Source organism: Fusarium mangiferae, assembly GCF_900044065.1.
Source record: "Fusarium mangiferae strain MRC7560 genome assembly, contig: FMAN_scaffold029, whole genome shotgun sequence".
Classification (NCBI taxonomy): Eukaryota; Fungi; Ascomycota; class Sordariomycetes; order Hypocreales; family Nectriaceae; genus Fusarium; species Fusarium mangiferae.
The window spans coordinates 55,043-78,675 of NW_024573949.1; the positions used below are offsets into that span (position 1 = coordinate 55,043).

At 44.8% G+C, this 23,633-nt stretch overlaps 3 protein-coding genes across 3 annotated transcripts; 2 read left to right on the forward strand and 1 right to left on the reverse strand.

The window, feature by feature from the left end:
* Positions 1 to 9,306: 9,306 nt before the first annotated feature.
* FMAN_14294 (uncharacterized protein) lies at positions 9,307 to 10,759 on the forward strand (the record flags this gene model as incomplete). Its single annotated transcript, XM_041826113.1, has 5 exons — positions 9,307 to 9,384; positions 9,441 to 9,740; positions 9,802 to 10,141; positions 10,196 to 10,467; positions 10,592 to 10,759. The coding sequence occupies 5 exons, from the start codon at positions 9,307 to 9,309 to the stop codon at positions 10,757 to 10,759; spliced, it is 1,158 nt and encodes a 385-aa protein (XP_041691426.1).
* Positions 10,760 to 14,951: 4,192 nt separating this feature from the next.
* Positions 14,952 to 17,819, reverse strand: FMAN_14295 (uncharacterized protein; the record flags this gene model as incomplete). The annotated part of the gene is made up of 2 exons (XM_041826114.1): positions 14,952 to 17,559; positions 17,614 to 17,819. The coding sequence occupies 2 exons, from the start codon at positions 17,817 to 17,819 to the stop codon at positions 14,952 to 14,954; spliced, it is 2,814 nt and encodes a 937-aa protein (XP_041691427.1).
* Positions 17,820 to 18,492: 673 nt separating this feature from the next.
* FMAN_14296 (uncharacterized protein) lies at positions 18,493 to 21,702 on the forward strand (the record flags this gene model as incomplete). Its single annotated transcript, XM_041826115.1, has 6 exons — positions 18,493 to 19,558; positions 19,608 to 20,174; positions 20,226 to 20,603; positions 20,652 to 20,706; positions 20,756 to 20,782; positions 20,832 to 21,702. The coding sequence occupies 6 exons, from the start codon at positions 18,493 to 18,495 to the stop codon at positions 21,700 to 21,702; spliced, it is 2,964 nt and encodes a 987-aa protein (XP_041691428.1).
* Between the last annotated feature and the right edge of the window lie 1,931 nt (positions 21,703 to 23,633).

A 23,633-nucleotide genomic window follows, 5' to 3' on the forward strand; every position in this document is an offset into this window, starting at 1 on the left:
GACCTCAGTTAGCTTTAATTCCGAGAGTTATGATAAGTTAAGGAGAAGATGTATAAAGAAATAGCCGCTGAGATGAGATGGGAAATAATAAGCTTGCTTCAATGACAACGTGAAATCTAGAAATAGGAGGGTATTTGCAATCAAGATTGCTGCGGGATAAAACGACGTGGAACGACCTTTCACATCCACCAGGGCTTCAATTAGAAATCCAAAACTGGACTTCAAGAAAAATGCCAATGCCATGTTCAATTCAAGCCGTAGCTTGACAACGTCAGTCTCATAATCCTTAGCAAGGGGCTTAGCGGCGATGCTGCATACTGTGTTATACTGTAATGCGAAACATGTGTGTCGAAGTTGCAGCCAAACTATAAAGCTTTTCCTCAGCCATTGCCCAGTCGATGTCGAACTTATCAAATCACTTCGCCAGATCTCATTTTCTGCAGTCAGTGCTACTCCAAGGCAGAATTCGTCGCTGAAAGAAAATTCGTAATAGAAAAAAATATAAGAAGTTAACCTAATAGCAATATACTCGACTCTGATTATTTGCATTCGATTACCGCTAGCTAGGACGTTCTTTGTGAATGACGCATGCCTATAGCTTCCAGTCTCCGTCACCTTTTTGGTCCTCTCTTTGTGCCCTTAACGGGCTGTTCTTCCAGAGAATAGATAAAATAGAGTAGTTCTACTTTCTTCTGCATGTCGTAGGTTATCATTGATTGGTAATCGCTACGAGAGGTTGGGTTACGCTGGGGATTGTCCGCAATTCCAAACTACCCGCTGGTGTGGATGAATATAATAAACTTGGGGGGTGGCAACGAGTTCCTAAGGCAGTAATAATCCTTGTCATAGGATCAGCTATTGTTCCACTTCCATTCTTAAAGGCTATGTGTCGATTCCACAACCCCTTATCCACTACGACCATTTCAGCCCTAGGACACCGGGCCGAAGTCCTGATCTAGCTTCTAGGCAGCCCCTTATTCCCGCGGATCTGGGGCCTTTCTGCCAAGTGCCATATCGCGCCTGAAGGTTTCGAGTACCGTCTATCTGACACGAACTCGTACACGTGGGGTTGGATAGGCGAACACAACGTTGTAACCGCCTTAGTTTCTGTAAGTGTCTATGGTATCACATTTGCCGCAACTACCGCATCAAACTTGATTGGTCTGTGACCTCATATTTGGATCGATCTGTTGGTGGGCATTGGTGAAAGAATCGTTCCACCTGACCCAGACCACGACATCCGATTAGGTGGTGTCGTCGTTAGCAGGCCCGACGGCAAGGCCGGAGGAGTATTGCAACATGACTTTGGAAATGCGAAAGCGAACGGTGCATTATGTAGTCGCACATCTTACCTCAAGCCATCAACTTTTAGCTCAACTGCTTCGTTTCTGGTAAATAATCGTACAATCTTTCTGTCTAAACATGCAAGTATTACTGACGTGATTAAAGGGAATTGATGGTCTTTTGTGTCGCCTCAAGCTGTCTCACCCGAATGTAATCAAGCAGCCCTACCGCAAATGTTGCTGACTTAGCCGCCGCATGTCGCTGCCACCGATCGTTCTTGTGTGAATCCGCATAATCACAGATACCACGTATTACTAAGCAGGGAAACCGACCCATGAGACCCGTAGCTTTCATTTTCACAAAGAGACACTGATGGCCAGTGTCTTCCAAAACACTGTCCCGAGTAGATGTATCTTTGATGAGTGTGTTTCCAGACGCAATGGCGCATAGTGAATTTCTGGCTCGGTCGACTCCCGCCGATCACGCTTTAAATCCCAAGATAAGTTGCACTTATCGCAGTTACTGCAGTACTACCAGCATGGTTCCGTTGCGATTCAAATAGTCGATCGTTTTCGGCCACATGATAAGTAAACGGTTCTTCGGACGCTTGATATAAGTCACCTTCTACACAAGCATTAGAGTAAACTGCTGACGTTGAACACGCAGCTTGCAGTAGTGAGATATTTCAGCTATACAGTACTTGAAAAGGACTGTACATATGCTGTACAGTATCTACTCAATCTCTATGCTACTGTATTAGACTATTCTATTGGGGCATGGCTGATAAGCCGAATTAGGAAGTGTCAATTATAGACTCATAGGCTTCGACAATAAGTATTTGAACGAACTTTCTATTCTCTAAATCCCAGGATATTTTGATAATTAGTCTTCACGTCTGAGAAGAACAAGACAATGGAATTCGGCATTGGCGCTACGCCCTCCGATAGCTTTCTGTGCAAGTTGCAGCAGTGCCTAGAGTTTGGTCCACGAATGAATGATCATAACGACCATCTGAAACGGCAAATATTCGAAATCAAAGGACAGAGAGACCGACTATTGGCATATGGGAAGATTTGTGATGAGATGGTTGAGACACAAGATCGATTACTCTTCACGTTAGGTGCTACAGCAGCTTGTAGTGAGCGACATTGCAGAGTATCACCAGGTCTATCAGGTCATTGAAACATCCATATCAGTCTCTCCGATGAAATGACGCCGCATCCTGACGTATTCCAACAGGTGAATCTTTCGGATTCACTGATAGTGGCAGCGAGAACAGCCTGAAAAGCAAGAGAGCCAGATTGGAAAAGGTATAGTTAGAAGCTACTATTTAGCATGGGAGGTGTCGCTTTGTTCCCACGCTCTCCTGACTGTAATCATGTAAGTACTTGTCCATGTCTGAGGTTAGCCGCTAAGACTAAGAGACCGAAGTTACAAAGTGCTAGTATGTATACCAAATTTGCTTTGTAATCATACTGATCAACTTCTGCGGCGAAAGGACAAAGAAGAAAGTCAAATTGCAATAAAACATTACCATGCAGCAAATATAGCTATGTTTCAACCTCATAAATCCTTTAGAGATGTAGTGTACGGATACCCCCTTCGAGCATGTGATTTTGACTGTGTTTCTCTATGCCACGTGTGACTTCGTCAGTGGCCATGTCTGGGAGGTTGAGCTTCTATATCAAAGTCTATCTGCTTATCCTGGAATCTAAATGTAATTGAGAATTTCTTCTCCTATGGATGGCGGATTAGGACGGCTTCTTATGCCCCAGGCCGATGCAAATAAGGTTGCTGATTAAGTCATCACAAAACCATATTATTATGCTCTGAAATTGAGGAAACTATCTTCGTTGGGGCTGTATACATATTGCTTTCCAGAGCCTGAAGCTAATTGTGATTCTTCAGTATGTTGGCTTGACACATCTCGTTGTGATGTCATAAGCTTTAAGCAACGTAGTGTACAAATTACTCAGGTTATGAAAGCCGAATTAAGGCGCGGCATACAGTACAGGAATAGGCCGTCAATGACTCTCATCTCCTCGTGGTGCCGGCTGGGAACCTGGAATGCCGTTTAACCCCTGGGCATTCGCAGAGCTAAGAAGAGTCATCACCAACCAGCACTTGTCCGATGGTTCGAGCGGTGGTAGCACGACAGGGTTCTTAAGCCCTATTACCCACAAGCAACAAGGTAAAACTTTAAAAACCATCCAAGACGCGACCGCGAAATCGAGCCTACAAACAATGAACAGGATTCAAGGGGATGCAAGGCACAGGGTCTATATAGGTAGACGCGCTGCGCCTCTTCTAGTTATTTTCTCTGAAAATACAAATCAATGCTTGAACGCAGTACCAGCCACAATCAGGTTCGCGATCGCTACAGGTCGCCTAGAACAGAGATGATAACACCGCTGCCAACCTAGACCAACAACAACTACTTTGTACAACACCAGCAGGTACCGCTTCAGCCGCCGAAATTAGGAAAGTGAAGACTTGGAGGAAATCGGGCTTGAAGTTGACTTGCTACTACTAATAACCACAGGGATCAAGAAGACAAACGACAATCAGGCTGGAAAGAACAAGACAAGAACTGCAAGGGTTCAGCGAGATTAAGGCAAATACTGGTGTAATGTATGCATCTTTAGCCTATAGAGCCCTCTAGACCGTGGCCTACCAGGCGCAATAGTCTTGTGTGTGTACAGGAATAAATAAAGTGTGGTCGTCACAGTTGATGCCAGGGTGTCTTGTCAGTGCTGGAGGATGGCACGTATTATATTGATGCTTCTAATGCACTGCCTATTCGCTATGTCTAATACACTCTTGGCTGTTCTCAGTATATTTACAATGACTGACGACTGACGATGAACCCTTGCTACTACTCATTATACACAGTGGCTCATTGCGTGATCTCTCAGTTAGACTTTGTACTTGTCCCGAATTCTTCGAGCAAGCTGGAAGTCTCTAAGCATTATAGTTACCCTCTTCGCATGAACAGCATACAGGTTTGAATCTTCGAATAGGCTAATCAAATACGCTTCAGCCATCTCTTGAAGTGCTTGTATAGCTTGTGTTTGCCAGCGGAGGCCTTCTCCATCAGGCCGCTTGTCAATGCCTATCTCTTTAATCTTTTGATTGTTAGAAACTTTGAATATAGTGTACCAATTTGCGATGGCATACGAGTCTTGCAAACGGAAGCCGACTGATCAAAAGGTCGGTTGTGTCTTGGTACCTCCGGATTTCGCCAAGAGCTCTGTTTGTAGGTCGCACACGCCGCCGGGCTTTCACTGGTACCGGGTCTCCGGCTGAAATGATGATTCTGAGTCACAGGTGACAATTCATATGAGTTGGGAGTACGCTACCTTGAACTCTCGGTGACCGCGGTTGGCCATCATGTTGATTAGGCATAGCAAGAGCTTTTGGATTTCAGCAACTGGCTGGGACACAACTCCAGGAACACAACGGCCATGGAAAGACTGTAGAGAACCAAGCTATTCGAGATCTTGTGCATAGTATATAAAAGCTATGTGGAATTACAAGGAAAAAGCCAAAGTATTTGAGGCCGAGACTTCAAAGCCGATTCGGACGGTTTTGAAAGCATACAAGATGGTGCGTGACCTGCGTTGGAGACACACTGAAGCCGATTAAGCGTGACGCCTGTCATGAGCCGAAATCAACTCCTCCACGTCTCACTCATAAAACACATCGGCGATTGGTCTCCCCATATTAAAACCGACATACAATTACTTAGGTCTTAAGGCCACAGCCTGAACTATCCTGATCATATTGTCCAGCCATACACAGTGTCTACCTCCCCGGTTATCACTGTTGCTCGTTCAAATACTCTTAGTAAGTGCAAATGCAACTATTGTACTAGCGGCACTGGCACACTGGACATGCACTATATCTCGTCCGTTATGTGGCACTTTCAATAAAGAATACAATAATTAAACTAATGACGGTGGAATCGCACTACCCTGTAGTGTAATACATGGTGCTATCGCTTGTACCCATCAATGACATACAACTACAAATAGCGAAATTAGTACCTTGGTACCAGAAGTCTGGAGTGCCAGCCCACCTTTTCGATGGTTTTGGCAAATGGCATCGCCTGGGAAGGGGCTAAGCAGCTCCATATGTACGCCGGTGATAGGAAGACGTTACAGTAAAAATCGAAATCGGTTGTCCATCCGCTCTCTCTTCAGTTTCCAGAGCACGGATCTTACTTACGGGGTGTACGTAGTAGTTACTTATGCTACTGTGCTTGAGGTATCGTAACGACTAAGCTATAATCAGATAGCCCGCAGCGGCATGACATAACAACCACCGAGACCGAAAGCGGCTGCATATAATATATACACTATAGCATCAAGCAAGCACCGGCCAGCCCAATAACCTACTTCAGACAGCTCTTTGCTCCAACCATCCTCGGTACATCTGAGGAATTTGATTGTATGAGGCATATGTTGCCACGAATAGTCTCTGTTTCCCCAATCATCTGTTGGAGATGCGTCTTCCGGACACGCCAATCGCTCGAATTAAATGTTGTAATCCACCCTCGGGCAGCATTGACTGAGGCACCGCTCTTGGTTCTATACATCTTAAGAACACGATGATGGGTGAAGCAGGTTAATGGCCACGCGATCTTGGGACTAGTGCATAATCCTGAGTACTCATTCCCGTAAATGCATATCTGCTGATTCAGATACAAGTGTCTACTTCCAAAGATCATAAATATCTCTCCTGGCAAAAGCTAACCTCTTCCAGTTTTCGTCTCTCTCTCCAGTGCCTCTAATCGCCCGTAGCAGTCAATGATGGAGAATTTATACAGACTGCCACCAGAAGTTCTTTACATGGTTTTTGAGTACCTTCACGACACCGGCGATTCAAAATCAATTCATATCCATTACTGTCCAAGAGAACGATCACCGTACCGAGACATCTACAACTTGCTTCGTGTCAACAAGTGGATCAGCAATTTCACCACAACTTGGCTTTATGGAACGCATGAGCTTGTTTTCAAATTTCCGACGAACGACCTGCCTTTATTTATTTGTCAAGCAAGACAGAGCACGCGTGGTATGATTCAACAGGTCAAATTGCGGTGCAAGGGGGATCAGAACCTTCCTCTTGGGTTACGCCTTCTTCCTTGTTGCACAGGGCTCCAGAGCCTGAAAATATCGGCGGAGGACAACATTCCGAAGGTTTACTTCAGCGCTCTGAAACAGATGAGACTTGAAAAGTTTGAATATGACGGGCCTCCGATGGAAAAAATGGAAGAAATTCGAGAAATAATTCAGGGTGGGACAAAACCAAAGGGTAGACTTCTCAAACGAAGCCCTGAAGAGATTGTAAGTAATTCTTACCGAGCAGCTAACAAAGCCAACTACGTTGCAGCTGGCTCGGTATCAAGTAAAACTATATATTATGACACCCGAAATAGCAGTGAGAGGAGAGTGTAAATAATTAGTCTCACAGACCATTACGTTGCTGAGTAGTTGAAACATGTTCATAGGAAGTGCATCAAATTACAAATTAGATAAAAGCTTCGCCAACTATTTTACCCATAGTTCCAGAAGCCATATATGGCTGAGAATCATCTTCAGACGTTAGGCTTATTCAGTATCACTATATGAAGAATGATCGTACTCTAAATTCCTTCTGTCGGTCAGCCAACGTCCAGGATCGTATACCCTCTAGACATACACCCACAGCATTGAACATATCAATATTTGGAATGAAAATCACGCGATGGGTGGTACGGGGGGATGATATAATTCTTGTACTGTATGGTTTAACGGCGGAACTGGGCACCAACTTCATTTTTGAGGTCGTGAGATCCTGAGATTAGACTCTGGATACCCCCGAAACAATACTATAGCGTCCATTTCTGGAAGTTGTAAGAAAGTTCAGCATCTGAAGGTAATAAACTATGGATTGATGACCATCTGCTGTGAAGCCGCATTAGGCTTTTTAAACATGCATGCAAGCTGTCAGCAGCAGTACATGAATACCGTGCCAATAGCTATGAATGACTGTGTAAACCATACCCCCCTATCAAAAATGTCTGTGCAGTATAAATCAAGAAGAGTGAAAAAACGGACAACCGATTTCGATCTTTACTGTACTGTTGCCAGGAAGGTTTGCTCGATTTCCCTTCTCTGAATAAGCTTGAAATAAAAAACTGAGTCGCTTCTTTGCTTTTTACTACAACGCTATCTAGCGACGGTGTATATAACCGCAGAATTTATCTTCTCATTTCTGCTCTTAGGGTTGATTCAGTTGATTTTTACCTTCGGTCAGTTATGAGCAGAGGTGAGACACTCAGGCTCAGTATTCAGTGTTCATATTCCCCCAGCTCTGAGGGGCCTAATCTCTGGCTTACTACTGTTATGAGCCGCGTTGAATACAACTCGGCTCATGATCAAAAACTGCCTGCGAATAGCCAGTGAATGATTTGAGCCTTGGATATTTCATCTACGTTGATTAATAGATATAGTGTTGAACATTTCCACCTTCCACTCCAAAATAACATGCTCTTTCTCAAGTCTAGAGTGGGTATCCTTCGATACATAGCTCTACTTCTTCGTAAGCAGGCACTTTGTCAGACTTAGGCCGTGTTGTAGGCGCGTAAGCAGTTGCTTACTGAAGAAGCAAGTTCTCCGAAGTACTGTTGCTGACTAGTGGAAGTGAAGACAAATAATCAGTGCGAATCAAAAGTACTTCTGTGTAAATATACATGAGATTACGTGCGTTAGCTGGTGACCATATTCGTACCTTATGTACAGAGCTACAGGATCGCGATATGTGGGGTCATCTATTATGAGCAATGGTTATTTTAACAGAGGAAGCTGGCAGTGTTCACTACTGTATGGTATGTTATTTTTGTCAACCGGAAGCGCTCATAACGCTTCACGCCAACATTTCATGACCGTCCGTAAAGACGCGTCGATCTCCTCACAACTCGAAACCACAGTAAGGTGCGGGTTTAAATATCGTCACCTAAGGGAAGTGGGGCTACTCTATTTTAGCCCATCCTTATGCGAAGATGGTGGCCAAAATAGGGACAAAGAGATTAGAGGCCATGAACCAATATTACCGAGACGGGCAGAAGTTTCTAGCTAGCTGTAATGAAGTATCCCGAAATGTCTTCCTATGTGTTACTGTTATGTACAGTAGTGAGCACCGTTACCTTCCGCTCTGAAACAATGCGCTCTTTGTGAAATCTCGGGTGGGGTTACCTCAGTACATGGGTATACTTCGGAAGCCGAGTTTTATCGGCAATTTGCTGGCTTGTGGGTACACAAGCAATTTTTGGCTGGGCGAACTAAGTACTTTGAAGTACCGCTGCTGCATGAAGTTATAGAGCTAGAATCCTGAAAAGTGGAGACAGACTTACAGTGCAAGCCTTGAAGTACTGTCGCTTATTGACAAGGTAAGTACATCACTATAACTGTCTTTAGTGTGACCATGATTGTACACAGTGTAGATAGCTCCTTATGCTCAATATAACGGGCTTTGCCTTAGAAACAAGAGTTACTGTCGGAGAGGAAGTTACAGTAACGGTGCTCGATACTGTATATTTTCGCTTTTGTGACCCTGTCGCTGTCGAGGGCTATTTGTTTAGTGGTTCCACTACACCAGATTATGACCTCTGTATCCATGGTCAGCATCAGATAGCCAAGGCGCCATTTTTGGTCGTTAGTAGGCTGCGGTTTATTCTGGACGTCTTGGGGCGGATGAAAGTTTATTGGTGTCATTGCTAGCTGTAATCATTAGCTTTTGGAAGCATTGTGTCAGTAATTTCAGTGCAAAATCCATTTCTGACAATTGACTTTGCGGACACCGTAGTATTCCTATAGTTGGGCGGACTTCAGACAGCCCTACTTTATGCGATCCGAAACTTCGTTGGAGGATGCATATCCTGAGAAACTTCAGCTAGTCGGTTCTTAAAAACCTGACAACTTTTATACCTTATTCTCTTTCTTTTGTTGCCCATTTCAGTTTCATCGCAAGTCCTTCACCATGTTTAAACCTGTTGTTCTCGAAGACGTTACTGGCGGAAGCGGAAAGGCTACTAATCTTTGTGTTCTAGTTTACGGCGTAAGCACATCCCTTGACGATCGGTCCTTACACGTCAGCGCTGACCATAGAAGTAGCTTTGGGGAAACCCAACTCATATGCGTAATGTTGCTAAGGTTTTGCGCGACAAATATTCTGAAGAAAGATTATATATCCTGCCTGCCGAGAAGAACTGCGGCAATTTCACATACGATGGCATTGAAATTGGTGGCGAGCGCGTGTGCGCTGAGATCGAGGCCAAGTTGCGCAGCATTAAAGAGCAAGGAGGCAAGATCACTAAATTGAGTATGGCAGGATATTCGCTCGGTGGTCTGGTTTCGCGGTATGCGGTTGGTTTGCTTGATGCGAAAGGAATCCTTGGTGATCTCGAATGCATGGTAAGTCGCAGTCGGGGGAATCGTAGTAGGAAAAGATTCGCTGAACTGACAATCCCATCAGAACGTTCCCACATTTGCAATCTCCCATCTCGGAGTGAGAACGCCACTTAAAGGATGGCTCAACAACGTCAGGAACGTCCTCGGCGCCCGAACGCTATCAATGTCAGGTCGCCAACTTTTCACCATCGATAAATTCCGCGACACCAACCGACCCCTTCTCGCCGTGCTCGCCGATCCAGATTCTATGTTCATGTCTGGTCTGAAGAAGTTTAAGCGTCGTACACTGTACACAAATATCGCCAACGATCGAAGCGTGCTACACTACACATCAGCCATTACCAAATATGATCCTTACACAGACCTTGAAAAGATCAATCTCAACTACCTTGAGGGATACGAGGGTGTGATTCTTGACCCTGACCATCCTATTACGCTTTGACCGAAAGTTCAACAAGACGCCCCGTTGAAAAACTACAAAGCCCTCAAGAAGTGGTTCAAGAATATCCTGTTTATGGCGACAGTTGGTATTATAATGCCGATTGGCCTTGCTGTCTTCCTCGTCTACTCTGCCGCCCAAACAACCTGGAGTGCCATTCGAATCAATGCGCATGAGTCAGGAGAGGCTGGGTTTGAAGATCGAGCAGTACCGCATGTTCCTGCGAATTCAGGAGGTTCGAGAAGAAGCCAAGCAAGCTTACGAGGTCTTCAGCAGCTCACAGAGCCAGCAGTATTTGGCAGAGTCAGATTGAGAAGACAATCTGGCTTATGATGTTGAAGATCCCAAGATGTTGAGGAAAGAGCGTAGAATGTCGACTCCTGGACAGGTTACGCTTGTGCTGACTCCTGATCAGTTAGATATGATTGAGAACCTGAGTGGAGCTGGTTGGCGCACGTGTCCTGTTCACATTCAGAAGCATCGACATAGTCACGCGGCTATTGTGGTGCGCATGGATAAAAAGGGTTTCGTAGATGGTTGGGTTGTTTTGAGGCACTTTGATGGGAGTGAGTTCGTCATGTAAGGGGAATGTTCTATTGGAATGGCGTATAATGGATTCATGCGCGATGCATTCGCGAGGTGTTGGTGATACCTTTGACAGGGCCGGAATATATGGATAGAATTGGAACATGACTGGAGCAAAAAGCTACGTGAACTAGGCTATTGGGTTGGCCGGTGCTTAAAAGTAGACGAACGGATGATAGAGGGAGTAGAACTGCCAGAGCATGTGGTTCTAATTCAAGAGATAGCGTTTGTAGAAAAGAGAAATACCCATCACGACTGGCATCACGAACTGTGCTCGAAATAGTATATCAAGACAACGAACAGATCAAAGAGGCAATCAGGATGCTATGGCATAGAGTTGTGATTAAGACAGAGCCATTGGTATCGGATAATTCAAGTCGGCAGCTGTCGAAAGTTTTACTGCAGTACTGCCACGATAGGTTGGAACGGGCTTGCGGAGTAATAGTCTGAGGGATCGGAACTTAGTGCGGAGATGTAGTAAATTGACCATATCTTACGTGGACTTTCACCTATATAGCGCAAATAAAAAAGTGTTATATGGATAGTAGGAATGCATCGTCTAATTAGCGTGAAATATGTAGCTTTCAGCCCACGGAGGAAAACTTCGATTGGCCGCCTGATTATGGCTTATTCGTCAAGATACACCGAGCACAGTAAAATCAGTAGTTACTGAATACACTCTGTAAACTCCATCCGTGCGCTATAGTCGAAGAAAGGGTACAGGTTACAGGTTGGCGCTAGACAATCCAAATGTCGGTCTACAGTAGACTTTATACAGTACCAAAGGTCTATGAATGATTATATCTATCTATTTGAGTCGCTATCAATCTTTTATGAATACGCAGAGCTGCTTAGAGCTAGTCTTTGTTAACAACACTAAACAAATTGTCGACAAAGAAAAAGTAGTTTGGATTTATGACCGTATCTGAACCATCAAAAGCGCAAAAGTGGCCCAGGAAAAGATGTTGCTCATATTTAATTTTCTTTTCGTCGAAGAGGACGCAACCGATATCTCATCAGGCCGACGAGTAGGTGTCGGGCTTGTTCTCGAAAGATTGCCAATAGACCAAGCTGAAAGGGGGTTGGTGTCACCATGAAGTGGACTTGACGTCGGCCACATGGCGTCAGAAGTGCTCCCATAGCCGACTACGGAGAGCTCTTGTGTGATCACAGTTGCCGATACTATCGGGGATCCGGGGTATTTGAGTGATGTAGATGTCTGCTGAGGCGTTGTTGCCAATGAGGGTAAGCAGTGGCATGTTGAGGCGACCTGCGTAATAATCATTAACACCCAGTATCACCGCACGATCAAGAATCGCTGACAAATAGAGCTTACCTGAGCACTTCGTGGATGTAGCTGTGCCGGGCGCATGTTCACTTCAACAAGTGGTGTAACTACTCAGAGATGGCCATAGGCTCTCCGTAGTTATAAAGGAACAAGGTGGTCGACGGGAAGCTGCCACATGGATGGCTGCTGTGAGAAAAGTCCGGAAAACATCCAGTGCAGCGTAGATTGAAGGCTGGCTAGCAGAATTGTGTCCAGCAAATTGTTTTGGCTGAAAACGCTCTAAGGAGGAATGCATATATGCACATGTATATTTTGAATTCCATGCTACAGTGCCGGACAAAATTAGAGGCCACCTTCGCTTTCTATAAAAATGTTCATAGCATTGGCCATTTGTGACTAGTGTTGCATTTATAGTATGTAGAATGTAGCCATACTGTTATGGCTTACAGTCATCCAAACTGACTGCTTATAGCTGTGAAGAAGCCACCATATTGCCTCTGTGATGCGATATGCGTCCAGAAAATGCTTATGCCTTATTTTATTGAACTTGTTTGTATAGGAGGACCGAGAATGATACATGGTGACCCTCTAGCAGAAATACGCAGCCATAGTTCATCGCCGTGTGCGAAATGGCCCTCTGTACTATGCTAAGGCGCGTCCCTGACACGGTCCATGCTAAGAAGCTTTCTGCAGAAGCTGTCAGACATTAATTGCCGGCCAAAATCAAAGGCCGCACTGGCTTTTGTTGAATATGGGCAGGAGTATCATATGCAAGCAGGGATACTTCGGATTATGCGCTAAAACGGCGACTGTAATGTCTATAATGCATGCACGTTTCCCCAAACTCATGCTGTACCTCGTCTTTTATCCTTGTGATGATAGCCTGTCTACAGAAGCCAATACTGCTCCTGATTATCGACGGTTCATTTAGATCTATTCCAACTCATGTTCTCTCGTAAGAAGTGAGGCATCACGCCAATTTTGTTTGCAAAGCTTCTGACATCAAGTCAGGTCATAGATAGTGGGGACCTTCTGGGATCACGCGTCTTCAGTCCATCGATGTCGGCTGGTATACTTTCCTCATAAGCTCAGTTACGTATGATCGAGTGGCACTATCTCTGGTTATACGTAATGCTTTGTTACAAGCCTCATTAAGATAAATACAGTGTTATCAAGCACATGACGGTATCCCCTTTGCCCTTTTTTTGAATAGCATTGGCGTATCACATACAAATCACACATGATGACGCTTCAGAATACTGGTTGTTTCAGCGAAAGTGAAGTAACAACATGAATAGCATGTAGCAATTTAAGTTTCATCATTCACAATCAACGGCTTGCTGGCTTGATGCCTATCCCAACAACTACAAGTTATGTAATATTTGGCAGCTTGGGAAGCAATTGAAGATAGAGGATAAAAAGAAAGAAGAAAACTCCTTGGAAAGCTTGGTTGGGTTAACCACGTAAAGTTTAAGGAAGAGGAATCAGTTTGGCAGCCTGTGGCCGATACACAGGCTCATCATCGTCCAATGCCATATCTAATCGTTAAAAAAGTATTATAGTAACTATGTGGGTAACTGGCAATTGTGATCTCTCTTCAAGTGGCCCCTTCTGGAACACCATCACATGCTCGGGCATATTAATCATATCCTTGATTCGTCGACCATCATGTTATGCATGTAGTTCTAGTGAATGCCAATTCGATACCATCTGTTTAGAATAAGGGACCTGCATTGACCAGAGCACCTCTTTAAAACACCCTATCACTTCTTTAGATCGTTGGTCCTCTTGAAAAGGAGTTGCTAACCTTTTCGAAAAGCTAACAAGATTCCACTATCTTGTTTTTGTAATTTTCAATTCAGCAGCCGCATCGTATGCGGCAGATACTTTCTCTTTGAGTCATAGTGAATATTGTTTCTTGGGGGAAGTATCGCTGTCAAGTGACACATCCCGTCATTCAACACTAGTCTCTCCTATCACACAGTCAGCAATATGACTTACGATAGCGTGTCTGCTTGAAACTTCTTTGATAGATACAGTTCAGATGCTCTGATGAGGGCAAGATTATCAAACTCAGCGTAAGAGTTCCTCTTCGAAGCACATCTGAGTCATGAATGGTTATAGCTGGCATATTGTCTGTAGAGCGAGTTAGTTCAGAAGTTCTAGTAGTTCATGTCACTTTTGGCTAAGTAGTATGTAGATCACGCCATCGCCTATATTGTTATAAAGTATTCTTCTATATCAAACAAATTCGCAAACTTGCACATCTCTTCGCTGATCAGAAAGGAGAGCATCTTGTAAGACTTAACCCGAGAAAAGGCAACCCTATACCTCGTGCACTATAGACGCTCAAACCAGGCCAACAAATGGCCTTCTCCTAGCGCTGCTTATTCATAACTAGCATGCCACAAGTTTCGTATCTCGTCAATAAAGCAGCCTTAACTTTACATATTGCCAATGAAATATCCAGTATTGGATAGGTATCCAAAGCTAGGTTGTTTGGGTGGAAGCTTAGGCACGAATAACTGGGCAATCTTGTGCTATTGCTGATAGAAGGCGGGAGGGTCCCGAGGTGAGTCGTCCAGGCTGTCTACTGCAGTTTCGAAAACATCGAGTACAAGGGATGATAGACGCATAACAAAGTCATACTTAAAGGATGTCTAACAAACACAAAGCGTACCATTTATAGAAGGCAGTTTGGAACTGTTCAAACTGCTACAGCGACCAGAAGTCACAAATATGGATTACTGCCACAACGAAGTTGATGGATAAGACTCATGTAGGGGGGACTAGTGTCCCGATATCAAATTTCTCAGACTTCCAACTGGCTTAGAATTCATAACTTGATAACCAAAGCACCACTGAGTTGTACAAGACGAAATCAAACTGAGCTTGTCCCTTTCTATAACTTTACTCGAGCGAACTTCGAAAGGTCTGGCGGGTTTTCCTGACACAACACATTACCTTGATTACCTAGAGTAGCACCATAGCTGGATATAGATATCAACCCCCCGAACTGGTTTGTTTGTCGAATCTCATCCTCACTAACCCCAAGGTTATCCTTGGGAATCCAAACAGTGGGTTGTCGAGACCTAAGAGCCACATGGTCAAATGCGGTAGCTTCGAGATCATCTCTCTCGGTTCCAGTCGATTCTTGTAGCTTAGTAGATAGCTCGGCGTTTTCTATTGGACGCCGCTTGTTTTGGGCAGAGTCACTATCGTGAGTCATATCCCTGACTTTGTAATCTCTTTGTGTAGCGGTAGACATTGAGAAACGACGTTCGCCTAGAGTTTGGATTCGATGGCATACGTCTGCATCAAAGTCTCCTAATTTTACAGGCAGATATCGAAGAAGCGGGCCGAATCTCCAATTCAAAAATACCTGGAAGAGAACTGTACCAACTAAGACCAATACCATGATGATGCCTTGTGCCGTGCAAGCAGCTCTTCCTCTTTCGTCTTTGACTATAAAGAACAAACCAGCGAGGCATAGTTCCATCACATATAATCCGGTAAAAGTCTGATTGATTGCACGGGGATAGAGAACACCTCCAGCATCATATTCCGCCTGGTAAATGCAAAGTATGGTATACCGTTGAGTGATCCATAATAGCCCGAACAAAAGGATAGCAAACGCCGAGATGAGTGGGGATGTTATACAATAGACCAGCGCAATGCATGCAAAGTTAGTATATACCGGGAAGATAGAGCCCCATCTCATTGAACGTGGCTTTGTACGCCGTGTCCATATATCTCGTGCAGTCCTGTCTACTAACGGAGCGATGGCGTAGTGCTCAAACAAGCTACTTATCTGAAGAAGCGTGGCGGAACTGGTTGAGAGAGACTGCAGGATCATGTATGAAAAGAAATAGTTCGATGCTTTCGGAAGATTTCGAGCAAGAATATCCAAAAGATCACTAACCCTCTGTATGTCTCCCACGTTTGCAGCAAGCTCTCTAATAGAGGTTGTGAAGAAGGAAGCGATAGATACAACGAGGAAAAGCTGTATGAACAAAAATACGAAATAAAATTGTTGGACAAATTCATCTCTCAATGACAGGGTCTTGACCCCTTTAAATTCTGCCAAAACCTCTAAGAGGGATGGCAAAATGTAAAGAAGTATTGCGAGAATAGCAGTTGGTAATATGCCTGCAATTGCGGATACAGAACTTCGCAAGATTTCTGTCTTTTCCAAGAAAGTCAACCAATCATAATGTTGAATTAGCTGATCAACCTGACTGAGTGCCCCTGTCCAAGCTACTGGAATCGACCACAGAGATATCATGGTGAAGACGATACTATATGTTAAAATAGCTCGAATCCATTCTTCTCCATTTTTCAATGCCACGTTATTCCAGATGATTTCTTCAGGGCAGAATCCGATGACCTTAGGAGTCATGTGTTCTGGTTGATGATGGACCTCGCTTTGGCAAGCCATGTGAGCCGCGAGCTGAGAGTGGAATTGGATGAATGCAGAATTCCCAATCGAACACTTCCCAGGACTATCTTGAGCACACTTTATTTCAGAATTCAATTTTTCGAGCTTACGTCGACACCAGTATATAGTATCCTCCTTTCTGCCGAATGTGACAACTCCGGGCAACCAGTCCCAACCAAAACGTGGTATTCTATGAGTTGGACGATCTTTTTCATCTAGGAACCTCGCCCAGGCATCATTTTGACTGCACTTCTCGTAATCACTGATCAAGATTGGAGGAGCTGCAGAAATCTTTGCATCAGAAACTTTCGTTTGGATCTCGCTACAGGTCTGGCTAAAACGCTTCTTTCCGGATTCTTGGTTGAAGATCCTTTGCCGTTTCTGGTGTACCAGTTGAGAGGCTTTAATGAGATCAGTTTCAGCAGCTTCTAGTCGCTGATGAATAGCATTACGAAGGATGATCTTTTTTAGTAAAGGACGGAAATCCCGATTGATCCACACGTTTTTGACCCCTCCCGGAAACACCGAAAACATCTCTTTAAGCTTGGCCTTCTGGCACAAATCATTGGGTATTGAGTTGACTAGGATAGTAGATGATGAAGGTCGCAGCCGATGCTCTGTGCTAGTAAGGTAATCCTGTCGGACTCTGACGTATTCTCTCATCTCATCGAAAAATATCGCGCAAGTCCATACGACAACCACAATTGCCATCAACAAATGCGCCCAATAGCGTTGGGAGTTTTGAGGCTTCACATTAGCCCATGTTAAGGTATCCAGGCCAGTGATTTGGGCTGCGCTTTGGTTTAGTCGATCTTCTCCATCACGAGCAATTTGACTGCCACGCCCGCCGACGTAATTTAACGGGATAAGGGACGGTATAGCAAGCGCCGCGGTTAGCAAAAAAACAAGAAGTATCGTCTTGAGATACCGGAGGAAGAAATATGCATCAAGTCCACATTTACGTATCAGTTCTTGATCGTTCATACCACATATCTGCTTCATTCTAGGAATAAAGCCCGTGCCTTCCTCTTCTGGTTGTTCATGTTGGGGGGTCAAACTACTCTTTGGTTTGCTATTGACTCGCTTAGAACGGTACAGTCATCGCTCAGCTTGAAAAAGAACTTACAAAACACGGCCAAGTCTGTTTCGCAGTAATAAGAAGAGAAAAAGCTGTATGGTAAAAATGGTGAATCCGCTGCTTAATGCAGCTAGGAAGCTGAATACCCCAATACCTTGATCTTTCTGTGCGCCTCCAGGTTGCTTACTGCCTTGGCCTCTTTTGAAATCGTGAATGATGGTTTCATTCGCTTCTATCATAGCTGTAAGTTTCATGGTAACTCAGTGTACCGTAAATAGTGTTCTTATGTAGGATGGATTACGATAGAAAGCAATAAGCCTGTCAATACATAAATAGTACTATTGCATGACATAGCTTATCATCAAATCCCATTTTGATCTCTTCCGGACTGTCATATTCGGCCGAAAATAACTCGTACAACCCAATGCTCGGGTGCTTAACCTACTTAGGCTCTACACTCACATTATCACTCAAGATTGTCTTCTATGCATCAGGCAGGACAATTGCTCAAGTTCTATAGTATTGGGTTCCTTCTTTGCCGGAAATCCATCGCTGGAAATGTAGAATTCTATCTGACACCAATTTCTTGCCTCATTTTTGATATCGCTGGCTATTCATGATGTACCGCTATCTAACCCGATGCCTATTCGGGGTTTCTCAACCATTAGGTCGCAGAACTGAACTAGGTTGTCGACTGGGTTTCTTTTCTACAACATTTCCCTTTGTTCAAGAAGATTTTCGGCCGTCTAGAAAGGTCTTAGGCTACAAAAGGATATTTTCTTGGAGAGAAAATAGTAGAGTGTAACGGAAGATTTCAATTCGTCCGTTTTAAGCTCGTAAGAAGCAGTCGTGTAGGGTACTATGGTAATCATTAGAGGCCTTTGGCTCAATATCGTAGGGAGCTCCAAGGTATTTAAACATACTTAGATGACTATTTCCTGGGAATTGAAACACATGGGAATCATGGATTCTTGTCGCCACTCGTGTTGGCTCAAGCCATGGAGCAGTGCCGATGAAGTAGGATTGGAAGTCACGGACCGACCTCAGCGCCTACTGAGAGAGTTCGAGAATCCTCATACAGAGAACGCTGGCCTCCTGGTATTGATAGGTAATGAATCGAAGCAATCAGCTTTCCGAAAACTAAGCTTTCAGACTGAGCGGGTACGTGGAAGAATTGGTGGGGAGATTCATCTACTTGCATCTTCTTTTCGAGACGGTCGCCGTAAACGCATTATGGTGGCTGATACAGATGTTCCGCATTTCTTACCTGGTATGACTTCTTCTAGTGGCAATGCTTGCCATGAAGTCAGCTCTTATACAGCTCCGAAGCAGTCCATTCCTGCTGAACCGTTTAGCTTTGACAGCCTATTACACAAGTCTCTGTTCCCATGCGCCGATGTGATATGTATTTTTGTCGATGATTTAGGAGGATTCAAATCCTCTCTAGAACATTTGGCTTCCTGGCTAAAGAGGGGACCATCGTCAGTAAGCAAAGTGCAGCCACGGGTCCTCTTTATAGTAAAACAAGAAGAGAAGCACCAGCACCAGCTGGATCTCCAAAACTTCCTACGAGGAAGTCGACGTAGAGAAGCAGACATTTGTTTCAGCAATCTCACGGTAGTCGGAGTTTCAAAGGCGAATAAGAAAAGAGGAAGGAGACGCACGCAGACACGACGATGGCAAATGCTCGGATTTGCCATCGCAAAGGCGCTGGAATCTGGGAGGCAGTCCCGTCGACGATCCAATTCTTTGTTTACTGTCTATCATCTTGCATATTTCCTGCAATATGCTGCCAGTAGAGCGTTACATATTCCTCTAGAACCATTCAGCTTTATACAGGTCTCTAGGCTCAATCAAAAGGTGGCCCCAGATTTGAGTGACCATATCCTTGAATTCTTGGATAAGTTTCGGTCACTCGCCGCCTTGCATCGGATTGCTATTCACTTGATTGCGTCTAGTCTGCTTCTCGATCACTATAAGCTCGGAATGCACTGTAAGACGTCAAGCATATTCGTTGCGTCACCAGCTAACCTTGGTTGTAGTATTTGATTCTCATCAAGTCTTCAATGAGTTATATGAGGCTGCCTGTATTCGAGCAAGCTCCCAGTTTGAGCCAAGATTTATGAGACTTATGCCGCCTTTGGAGCTTGTAAGGCTGATATCATGTAGTATGTTTACACAGTTCGCACAATTCCAGGCAATTGGGTCGACTGTCGATTGGCATCGAAGGCAGCTGGCGCAAAATAACGACACCCTGGGTAAGATACGATCAAACCGTACATGCCTCAGTTGTATTCGGAGACGACCGCAGTTTGGATTGTCATGCGGGCATTTGATTTGCCGATATTGTGTCAAAACTTTCTATGCTCCAAGTAGGACTGACCCCTTCGAATACCGCCCAGAGTCATGCCTCCTTTGTGGCCAGTGTACCTTAGGGACTTTGATCCGCTTGACGCCGGAAACATGCCGGCTCCACGTACTAAGTATTGACGGGGGGGGGATACGCGGCTCAGCTCCAATTGAATTCATTAAGGCGATACAGGATGGGGTTGGTATACCTTACTATAACGTGCAGCGCAGTTTTGACGTGAAAGTCGGCACCAGTTCGGGTAAATGCATCCTGCTATGCTCACAACCTCTTGAAGCTAACGTATTGCAAGGAGCATTGATTGTTGTATGCCTCGGCGTTTTAGGATGGAACGTGGACGATTGTATGTTGTATTTGAAGCAGTTTGCTGAACAATCATTTGCCAATCGCCAATCCAGACTAGCACAGTTGTTTTCGAGCTTACCATTTGTCTCAAGGATCTTTGGTGTCTTTCAATTCATTCACGCCTTATTATCTGACAGCAAGTATGCCGCTGATGGTATCGAAAAGTCACTTCTCGATACTTACGGCTGTGACCGAACCTTGACGGGCACGTCTGCGGCTGCCGGGCTAGGAGGGTATGTTGGAGTGACACTGACAAGAGCTAGTGATGGTAGCGTTTTCCTTGCAACAAACTATAATCATGTCGGCGATGTGTATTCGAGTACTGGTAAGCGAAAAGATCGAGGAAGTTTATTCTTTTGCTAAAACTAACCAGATTATTGTCACCTTGAATCATATGATGGCCAGAATGAAGTCAAGTGGTGGGAAGTGTGAGTCAAACAGAACATATTCGACCTTGGAGAAACTGATCATGAACAGTTTACGATGTGCAACAGCGGCACCGTTGTAATTTCTCTCAAAATCATGGTATTGGCCAACGCTGACAAAACTATAGCTACTTTAAACCGAAGTGTCTCGGTAATCATGGAGCGTTCCAAGACGGTGGCGTTGCAGTCAACAATCCCGTCTGCATTGCTGTACATGAAGCGATTTCGCTCACTCCAGATATGGCCGAGCCCAGCATCGTAGTTTCCTTGGGCACAGGTTCTGCGTCTGACACAGACGTTGAATCATCAAGCATATTTTCTAATACCTTCCTGCCCAGGCTCTGGAGGGGTCTCTGGAGGCAAGCGAGTTCAAGAACCGCTTGGGACCATTTCTTGAGCCATCAGAGCCCCGAGAGCAAAACAAAAACCTTCCGTTTCGATGTCAACTATATGGAAAAGGAACCGCAATTGGATCAGGTTAGCGGTATTGGTTATGTGCAACAGGCTGCTTGTAGCGCAGTGGTAAAATCCCCAGAGATTCGTCAATTATCTTGTTTATTGCGAGCAAGGCTTTTCTTTTTTGAATTGAACGAGCAAGAGCCGCCATACTTCGCTCGTGGGGCCTACCAATGTTCGGGTCGGATTATGTGTCTGCTCAGAGCTCAGACGCCTGAGTACGAAGCATTCATGCACCAACTTTGCACAAAAGCAGCCTTTTTTCAGTTAGGTACTCAGAGCCTCGAAGTATCGTATGAAGACATCTCGAGAGATTTATGTTACGATGTCAAGTTTGCTGCGCCAAGTCTCAGGAGTAATATCCGGATCACATTGAACGAGACAGCAGGTGAAGAGCTCGACATAAATGGCTCACCATACCCACTAGATTGGCTGATTAAGAGACAATGCCTTGACGCCAGCTTTGGCACCTCAGACCATCGGCTTAGAAATACTTCCATGATTTATGTCCCCAAAGCTAATAATTTTGATTATCAAAAATGATCCTCGAGTAATAATTGGCGTAAGGGTATTTCTCGATTGGTATTACTTTCTGCCAGTTATTTAGATAAGTTGTCATTATATTAATGCCTTCGACCTAGCTCAATGAAACGCATAAAGCTTAAATGTGCTCCACCAGGGCCGCCTCGTGTGGGAACTACAAATACTGCCTTGCGATAGCATGAAGTAATCAAAGCTCAACCGGGGTCTCGTTGATTATTATGAGCTCAATAGATCTTTCAGGAGGTGTGTAAATAGGCATGCTTGACGGGATCATAAAGGCAATGGTGAAGCTAATTTGGTGTAATTGGCTAAAGCATCAAATTTACATAAATTTGTGAAACATGCGGGTCTTGTTTTACAGTACTCGCTCCGAAGGTTGCAAAAAAGTGATCGTTTAGCAGCTGGGGACGCTGAAAACGAATTCTAATCGCACTTCATGCAGTAGAAAATAAGGCGAAATATGTTTACCTTTTAGCGGCGATGAGCCGCCATATTGATGACATCAGGCAGCCAATACTACTACAGGGGGTGGCGAAAGCTACTGCAGTACCACTGTAGCCTAGATGCATTGAACCAGCCACACTAGCCACAGATCATTCGTGCTCAGAAACTTTGTGTAAAAAGCTGGGCGGTCTCTAATTTCAGCTGGGACTGTAGCACAGTGCACATCGAGGTACTATACGTGTGTCTGCCCATGTGAGTGGAATGCCTGTTGACGAAGCGCCCATGAGACAGCTCTATGCGCGTATCTCGCGTCGTGTACTCCGTATTCTATGCGGTTACTCGGGAGTCGGCTGGGAGCTGGAAACCCTTGCACCACCTGGAGCCTGGCATGGGAAATACGCGACTTAGGGGACAGTGCTAACTTAGGGACCATCTGCTGGTGGCTGGGGTGTTGATGCATTGTAAAGAAGCTGTGCTACTTTCGGATACAGTAAGGTGCGGGTTCACCGTCAGCAGTTTCCTCTAATGCCTGTGTGGGAGGTGCCCCAAGATAGGCTAGCGTGGAGAACGCCCCCGTCGTCCCACAGCCGTGATTGTCTCTTACTATCGCGGCGACCCGGAATCAGGCAGCCACATTTAGATCAGCCTATGGTGATTCTTCTCATCTGAGGGATCTCCTGGCTAAAAATCGCCCCTTCATCCGACTCTCAGTAACATCTACATTCACTTCAAATGCTCTCATACTGATTAGGTTGCTATTAGTAGACCGGAGGACAGGGACTGCACTAGCGTCGCCTGTTAGTGTGATTAGCGCCATGTCTAGTCTATTTTAGGTCATTTCAGCAAAATGCTAATGCTGGGCTACTGGGGTGAGCCCGCACCTGACTGTATAGGCTACTTGGGGAAAAAACAGTAATCATTCAATTTCACTAAACAGAGGTTAACAGACCGGATTCTAGTACAACACAGTCCCTCACAATTTTTGTTGGCTTTCCTGACTACCACCCAATGACGCACAAACAGCTGAAGTATTTTCTCCATTCATGGACCGTTCGTGCACGTCTCAGCTGACCACGCAAAGAGTCGGCAGTTGCTGGATGAGCTTCTTCATTTCTAATGATGCTAAGCACCAGAATTGTGCTCATGTGAGCACTTAGTCTCGTCTTGGACACCAATTTGACATTCGATAACCAGGCTCTATGGAAGATGACCCTAGAGTCTCTCATTGGCCATTCTTCGTGCCTGGTCATGATAATTGCGATGGCCCTTGTCTGCAGCTCACCAGATAATTAGAGCCCCTACCCCGCACTTCTAGGGTAATCACATTGGCTAACGCAAACGGGAGAACGGAGAGCTTTGAGACAAAGAGAATTTTATGCTGATCCCCGCTATCAAGTCTCATCGCCAAAACGTGTCTTACTCTTCGGCTATACAATTTTATTCTCGATCGCAAATATCTCTACCGTTTTCGTGCTTGTTCTAACGTA